General features: G+C 36.1%; 1 protein-coding gene across 1 annotated transcript; it reads right to left on the bottom strand.

Moving 5' to 3' along the window:
- Positions 1 to 606: 606 nt before the first annotated feature.
- LOC149621212 (uncharacterized) lies at positions 607 to 7,421 on the bottom strand. Its single transcript, XM_089854053.1, has 11 exons — positions 7,258 to 7,421; positions 6,993 to 7,072; positions 6,106 to 6,223; positions 3,049 to 3,496; positions 2,600 to 2,742; positions 2,443 to 2,527; positions 2,187 to 2,385; positions 1,932 to 2,122; positions 1,695 to 1,860; positions 1,307 to 1,434; positions 607 to 1,053 (listed from the first exon to the last, which is right to left on the bottom strand). Exons 2-11 carry the CDS (start codon positions 7,057 to 7,059, stop codon positions 724 to 726), a joined length of 1,875 nt encoding a protein of 624 aa, XP_089710179.1. The 5' UTR covers positions 7,060 to 7,072; positions 7,258 to 7,421; the 3' UTR covers positions 607 to 723.
- Positions 7,422 to 8,330: the final 909 nt, after the last annotated feature.

Here is an 8,330-nt window from a genome sequence, read left to right as displayed (position 1 = left end):
TTTAACTCAAAGATGGGTCAGTATTTAACCGACCCAATTTTTGGGTTGTTGCTCCTTGACCCAAGAAATAGTTGTCTAAATAACCCAATTTCGAGTAAGTATAATCTATAACCCAACTTTGGGCGAAACCGTAACCACATTGCTGGTTAAATAATAACACCATATTTGGTTAAAAAAAAGCCCTAATCTGGGTTAATTTTAACGGTGACCCAATGATGGGCTAAACACTAACGCCAATTCTGGTTAAATAATAACACATATTTTTGTTAAAAAATCAACCCAAATCGGGTTTAATTTTAACGGTGACCCAATTTTAGGCTAAACTGTAACCCTAAATCGGGTTAAATCGTTACTTAAATTTATTTTTCTTCCCCCCCGGCCCCCTCACTGCATATAAGATTTCTTTCTCTTCGTGTTTCAAAGTATAATTCTCCCGTTTTTGCCACCTTTATTGCCTGTGCTACGCCCTGCCTTCTTGTTAACAAAAGTATAGTATGCCACATCGCCACGTATATCACATGTAGCCTGCGTGAAATTCTTCTAGTTAAAAATTCCAAACTTTTCCTTTCACCTTCTCTTTAATTAACGTCATTCTTGTTCAGTGCATCAGTTAAAAAACATTTTATTTTCTGAATATGACAAAAATCATTTTTAAACTGGATAAAAATTCTGTTTTTATCAATGTGATAAAAATATCTGTTTTTATCACTTAAAGTTTTATTTTTAGAGCTCATCACTATCACTTTCACTAAGGTGAAACCACTGCCTCAGAGAGCGTATGACATTGGTGATCTCTCCTGAATTTTTCCCATCAATTTGGAAGAATGAATCTTGTATAAGTTCCCATACGCGTTTGCATTTTGAGGGATAGCTAAGATCCAGAACGTAAAACATCTTGAAGCATGCATCAACCGCCCGAAGTAGGGACGTTCGAAGGAAAGCAGTTTTTTCTACAACCACGTAGCACATTGTGGGTTGTAGGGCGTCTCCAAATGTAACTATGTGCGGTTCAGCCATCTTACATTTATCCAAGTAATCAGTTATGGTTCCATCCTGAAATATCAAAGTTTGTATTAACGTGGTAGATGAAGTCACATGCTACTGATTTATGATCGAGAACGATTGATAACTCTCTAGATGACTGAGGCATAACAGAATACCAAAAGAACGATTGGGTAGAAATTATGAAGTTTTCATGCAGATGATGAATGTAATGAAGTAAATTCGGGGCCTGAAGATAACTTTTAGTTACGCGCGGCTAGTGTTTGGGTGCTAAACTTTGGTATAGTTAGAGAGAAATTTTTACCTGGACATTCATAATGAAGGAATTTTTTACATCTTCTTTTGAAGGTTTAACAGTGCGCTTGCCAATTTTGAAGGATGAACTTGGAATCAAGTAAGGTAAAGCCAGGAAAGCGGCATTCTCTAATTGATCTGTAAATGGGTTTAATTTAATTAACAACGTTGTTACCCAATTTATATGAAAGAGAGGGTAAGCCCGTTATGTAGAGGCGGAGCCTCTAGTAAGCTTCTCTCTTGCACTTCTTCTTTGCCAAAGGCAGGAACCAATCAGAACTAATTTATTAGGTCTGATTGGTTCCTGCCTTTGGCAAGGACAAAACGCAAGAGAGAAACTTTCTTGAGGCTCCGCCCCTACATAACGTTCTAACCCTCCCTTTAAATAAACCCTTCACCAGCAGTTGCTTCTTCTCTTCCTTGAGCATCCAAATGCAATGTGATAAGAACATTATCTTTTAGTTCCACGAGAGCATGTTCACGTATTTTAGCAGAATAGTCAGTCCAATTCATGACTAAATTTTCACATTGTTTAGGATAGAGTAGAGAAAAATCCTGTTCGAACTAAGGGGAACGCAATGGGTAGGAGAAGTTATCTACTATTGCAAACAATAAAAAATTATGAATATATTTACCATGCCCGGAATGTCCTTTAGTCTTGGATACATTCGAAAAATGTCTTCGACTGGTATTGCAGGGTTATTTTTAATCCATGTTTGTCTAATGGTAGCAGTTAACTTCATGTACTCTTTAACTTGCGCATATGGAACAGTGTTTTCTTTAAGCCAGTCTGTCATGGCTTCCATTTCGTCTTCATTGAAATTTTCTGACAAAAATACGTGTATGTTTAAAATAGGTTCTTAGAAAGCATTTTTCTCTATTTATCCTACCAGGGACCTCCACGGGTGGGTCGTCGCTAGTCCCTTGGGGTTCTGTGGTTTTTGAAGATACGCTTGGGCTTTCGGTTTCAGATGCTTGTTGCTTCTCTTCAAACGAAATACTTTTTTTTAAACGTTTCCTTACATTGCGAAGTCGTTCTTCTAAATATCCAGTGGCAGGACGCTTTTGTCCATGAGAAAACCACACGAGCTAATAAAGAGCAGTTATTTTTGGAAAATAAATAGGACATCAAAAATCTAAAATTACATGGCCTTGTTTATCTCTGTCATCGAGCTTCGGAAACTCTTTCACAATGCTTTTCGATAGTTGAATCTTCAACTGTGCTGAAGGGCTATCAATAATTTGTTACATAGGTGTGCAAGATCATATAAAAGCAGAAGTGAACCAAAAATATTAAACTTACTATTCACCACATTTCTCAATTAAGTATGAGACCATAATTCTGCATAATAGCCTTCTGGCTTTTAAAGTTACTGGACCTGAAGAAGACAATAGCGAGCAAAGCTCTTTCCCTTTTGGATGTTTGAGAACAACATTTTTCACATCCTTTAAAAAATATTGTTTCATGATTAAAATACATTTTAGATCAATTTAAATAATTTGTAGTACACGGATAAATATTTGTATGACGAATAAATAAGGAAAAAAATAGAAGCGACACTGAATTTTCTCCCCATCTCTACCGCATAAGGGTGACACTTTGCGATGTGGGCGGGCATTATATTAAGCTTACGACGCTTGACCCATCGGCATGTTAGGATCGTCCCACATCTGTTAAGTATATCATAGCGGCACCACTGGGATTTCATTTGTCGCTTCTAGGCTTTTTCTAGTAAATTAGGTATCACTTACAAAGTTATAATTCGAACATATAGTTTTTGGAGTTATATCCACCGTACTAGGGCTTCTGTTTTGCGAAGATTTTGGCGATATTGCTGATGAAATATCTCCATCCGTATTTTTCCTTGGTGATTTTCTTGATGGAGTGTTCAAATCGCAGCACTTTTTTGGTGATTTCTTTGACTGCGCGCCCATATCAAAGAGTTTTTTTGGAGATTTTTGTGGTTTTCTTGGTGACTTCATTGGAGTATTGTGATTTTTTCTTGGTGATTTTCTTGGCGGTGTTCCCCAGTCAAATGGACTAGGCCTTTTGGGTGTGCCCAAATTCTTAGACACATGTTCACTACTTAAATTATTTTCCAACAAAATGTTCACATCGTCAGTGGGTAATTGATAAGGATTCTTAAGTCCATCTGTTGTTTCCATGGATTCATTTTCCTCAATCATATCGGACGTTGTTCTTGGAAATAAGAAGGCTTTTTGGTTAGAAATAGGCATACTTTGGCACAATTAAAAAACCGTCTTCATTAGTGCAAGGAGTACAATGTAATGGACTATAATCATCTATCTCTTCAACTGATTTAAGGGATAGTTTAATTGGATTAGTTTCAGAAACATGATACGCATTGAAATGTCTTTTGTAGCACAAGGTTGCAAAATTTGAAATTACAAATGTGAAAGATTGCTGCCCATTTACAATGATATGTTCAATCCTTCCAAATACTGGTAAATCATTATCATCGGATACCGCTAACAGAACCACATATGTTGGTTTATAGACCACGCCGTTCTGTTTAACCCAGTTCGCACAGCCCACATCTTCATACAGTGTTACTCGTAATAGCTTGGCTACCTCTTCACCGTGATTCAAATTTGCTAAAAGGCTATTTAGGCAAGCACCAATTTCAGTTGCCCGTTCATCCAAAACTTTGCAATTTCTATTATTGTAAGCAAATCTGACTTGATGTCTGAATGCCAATGACTTGGTAATGTTTTTGAAATTGCATATCACGCGAGCATATTGCTTAAAAAAATTATGCTTTGCTTCGAAACGTATAACCCCTACCCTTGAAAGGGGGCCAATCATTTTAATGCAATCTACATAGTGAAGCATGAAATGGTGTTTTGGTTTTAAGGTGCGATCTGGAAACAAGCCCAGAAAATATTCGTGGTGATCGGATATTATTTGCGCAAGGTACGGAATATTGTGTTGATAAATAACTGGCGAAAAAATACTGGCAACGCATTCCACGAGCATAAGTAAAAGTTCATAAATTTCATGTTCTTTTGGGACCAGATCACCAATTAAGACCGGCAAGTATCGTAACAGACACCAAGACTGAGCCGCAGTTTGCCCTGTCGCGCCATCTGGGTTTCCCAACATATTTTTAGTGATAGCTGAGGGTTTATCCTTAATGTCAGGGCCGTATTTAAATAAGGATATTCTGGAATTCAAGTCCTCAAGCCTAAAGAGTTTTTCCCTAATTAGGCTGTCTAAAACTAATTTTATCTCTAGAGGCCCTACTCCTTCCAAGATATCATGCATTATATCAGGGACAAAATTTGAAACTACATGGAAATATTTTAGTTCATTTAACAAGCATCGTCTTTTAATACCAGTTTCGGAAGAGTTTTTTTGCATTACGTCGTCTTCATAATTGACTTTATTCCGTAGTAAGTTTCGGTCGAGAGTAACTTGCTGGCCCATTTCATTTCTGTGTATCTTGCAAAAGCGGCACATGTAATTAGCCGTAAAACCCTCGACTAAACCTAGCATAGAATTCAGGCCAAGATTATCACCACACACTTGAGCTAAATATGCGTAAACTGTGCCCTGATATGAAGGTGTATCAATGTAAACGCCATTTGTTTCGGTCTCATTAAATTCAGCAACAATAACAGATAAAATTGAATCCATTTTCTCATTTTTTAAATAAGCCGATTTGCAAAGTGCCAGTAAGTAGCAGTTGTTTAAACATGAGTTAAGTTTTGGTGGAAACCCTTTGATCGTGTAATAGAATGCAGTGACCTTGTGCAACCCCGTTTTTGAACCAAGTGGGTTTGTTACTTCAAATTCGTCAGAATACATCATTATTGGTATAAGAACCTTATTTTCATCGCACTGTACACCATTTTCTGCAGCCTGCATACCATCTTTAAAATCTCTTAATCCATCAGACTCTGAATTCATGTACTCCTTTACTCTGTCAAAAACCCCTGGACTTTCTAAAATAACTTTGAGCATGCTTTTAAGAGGTATGAGTTGAAACTCTTGAGTGATCCTTTCATTTTGTTCGCTATTTTCATTTGCCTCAATGCCTCCAATTTTTATATCCTTTGGTGGAATTAAATGGCCGCTTTCTCTAAGACATTTATTTTGCAAGTACTCCGTATCAAAATATTGAAACAAATTTGAAATTTCGTCGAATTTTGATAGTATATTTTCCATGTCCTCATTGGTACCTTGATTAAGATTTTTGTGAACGATATCCTTCAAATAGGTTACTATCTCGCCAATTAAAACTTTTGTACTACCAACAACTGTTTGCACAGTTGTTGTTGTTATTCCAGGCGACGATTTAAGTCGGCAAATAAATTGAACAGTTATATTTTTAAGAATATCATAGCTCAAAGGATTATCTTCATTATCAGAATTATTATTTTCGTTCTCATTGGCCACTTCGTTTTCAGGATGAAATTGTTCTTCCGCTATTATAGGCGTTGGGTTAGAAATGTGATTTGGGCCTAAGGAATCCTGATGATTTTTATCCAGGTGCTTTTTTAGGGTACAGAAGTATGAATAAGACTGATTGCAGTTCTCTTCAGCACAATAAATAGGCCCAGCCCCATCATTTAACCCATGAAGATTACGATAATGATGAATTAATTGTCTGGAAGTTTGACCGACTTCCTTATTACATTTAAAACAAGTATAACCCATGGTTGGTTTTCAAATATTTACAAATGTTTATATAGCTCTATTGAATAGATAGTCAATATATTGCCTTCCTTTTTGCACAACTAACTTACTCGGAGGCGGGTTTTATGACAACCAATTCTTTAGCAAACCTTTCTTTGAGTGTAGCATGAAATGAGAGAAACTTCGCTCTTGGACCAATGGGTGGAATAAGTTCCCTAACTAGATCAGGAGTAAGCAGCAGGAATCCGTCCTTGTCGATTTCATTATCTTTACAAAAAATTAGCAATTAATGTGAACAAATAAATATTGAGCAGAAAATTACAATATAATAATAATAATTATATATAATATATAATAATTCAATTCAATTAAATAATTAAAATTAAAAAAATTAAAACCATTTAAGAGTGTTAAAAATATCTATTTATATTGCAAGACACTTTGTGAAGTGCAGTTAATTTCCGTTAGAAAGCGGCAAAGACGTCAACAACTAGCCCCTCGATATTGGTTGAAATAGGAAAATTTTAATTTTCAAATCATTCGGAGATATTTCCTGGACCCTATTCTCTAAGCTCCATTTGGCGCCATATCAAGCCAAATCTTTTTGTTTGGAGTAACTTTGGACCCTATATCCTCTAATAATTGAAAATCAATTGTTCGGATCGGCCCCGTTTGAAGCGCACCTATTCTCTAACCACAATCCAAATCGTAATTCAGATAGTTTTAAATTTTTCTCTCAATCTAAATGTACTGTACGTTAAGGCAAGAGTCGTTTATGGGCCAATTGTATTAGACGCGCTTTCAAATTGAATGGATGGAAAATTTGAGACTTCACACGTTCTTTCCTTAAGGTAGAAAGACGTACTTCTTTTGTTATAAAAATTAATTAGAGTATGAGTTTTTACATTATGTATTTATAGACCTTAACTCTTCCATTTCTCGCGATTCCGACTCAAACCTAGTAGTTTGATTGTTTATACTGGGCTTATAGTGGTACAAGCCAGTATAATTAACTATAACGAAACCACAGACTTACTGATAAAGTTTTCGCGGTATGAAAGTAGGGACCATTCGGTCAGTCTTTCTTCAACAAAGTTATCCATAACTTAGGTAAATCTATTAATTATAATTACAATTTAAATTGGAATTAATCCGTAATCAAAAACTCTTAAAGGGGCTAACCGTAGGCTTGCGGGCATGGTAGCTTTGCATGAAGAAAAAGCAAGTCCGCCGTTTGTACGTGTCAGCCTAAAGGTCCCGCAAAGCTCTGGTTAGCCCCTTTAACAAGTAAAAGGCTTTACCTTATGACTATAGAATCCACTTTTGAAACATTTATCTCAAAGCAAACCGATTTTGTCGTGAGAAGGCAGTAAAATTTTCAATGGTACCTGTTTGATCTTCAAAAACAGGAAACAACAACGACCACACCCAAGCCGAGTCCCAAGTCGGAATATATGGGATGGATAAGTTTTCAACTGAATATTTTAAAATGCTTTAACATAAACCGTTTTTATAAAGAAAAACAATATTTTATTTTCAAAATATCGCTTACCTCACACACGTTAAAAATTTTCACTTTATAATAAACAAGTTGGGAAAACCAAAATATTACCTCTCCGAGTCAAGACGACTACTTACAAACTTATTTACCCAGATATGGAAATGTTTCTTAAGTTAAAATTTATGAAATATTAAAGCAGTATACAAAGCATAGCAAATTTACTGTAAATCAGACGACATTTTACATCCAATAATGATATACTTGTACACATTAAAATCATCCGATGGGGGAAAAACGGGTCATCGGCGTTTTATAAATGACGCTAGCCTAATAAAGCGTGCAAGGTACCAAGGCTTAACAAAAATTGTAGGATAACATATTTATATAGATAGATAACAACTTTTATAATTAAAATTAGAAACTAACATATATCTTAAAATTCTCGCGTGATCAACTGGTTTCACGCCAATTAAATAGCTATAGTCCCATAGAGCTATTTGTATTAATTCCTCCATAGTTTTTTCGCCAAGCTGAGAACTACGCGTTTTACGTCACGTTACCCAAAAAGCCGACTATTTTCTTTGAAGACCGCGCTAGCTCAGCGCTAAGAACCGTAACGTCAAAATTCAAAAACAAAATCCCTGGGCCGCGTTCAGCAACGCTGGGCTCTGCTGAACGCGGCCCAGATTTCCACCATGATAATAAAATTTAAGCCTAATTATTTAAAAGTGTATTTAACTTTCGGCTCACTCTGAACCGTTAATGTCTCTGCATACAGAAACGAAAACCAAACCCAAACGTTTACTTTTTGGTTCACTAGGCCTATGGACAAATAAGAGGTCATTTGACCAACATAGTAGCATTGTGCTTGTA

This window comes from Phalangium opilio, unplaced genomic scaffold (genome assembly GCF_054372755.1).
Source record: "Phalangium opilio isolate 3A_F unplaced genomic scaffold, DU_Popi_V2 ptg000209l_1, whole genome shotgun sequence".
NCBI classification, from domain to species: domain Eukaryota; kingdom Metazoa; phylum Arthropoda; class Arachnida; order Opiliones; family Phalangiidae; genus Phalangium; species Phalangium opilio.
This window is presented reverse-complemented; position numbering and strand designations above follow the sequence as displayed.

Bases quoted from the DNA above. Each gene is read 5' to 3' on its own strand.
- LOC149621212 (XM_089854053.1), bottom strand. From the start codon at position 7,059: ATGGATAACTTTGTTGAAGAAAGACTGACCGAATGGTCCCTACTTTCA. The intron at 3,497-6,105 runs GTTTGCTAAAGA...CTTATTTCCAAG, and splicing joins CATGCTACACTCAAAGAAAG to AACAACGTCCGATATGATTG. The intron at 2,743-3,048 runs GTAAGTGATACC...TATTTTTTAAAG, and splicing joins TATGTTCGAATTATAACTTT to GATGTGAAAAATGTTGTTCT.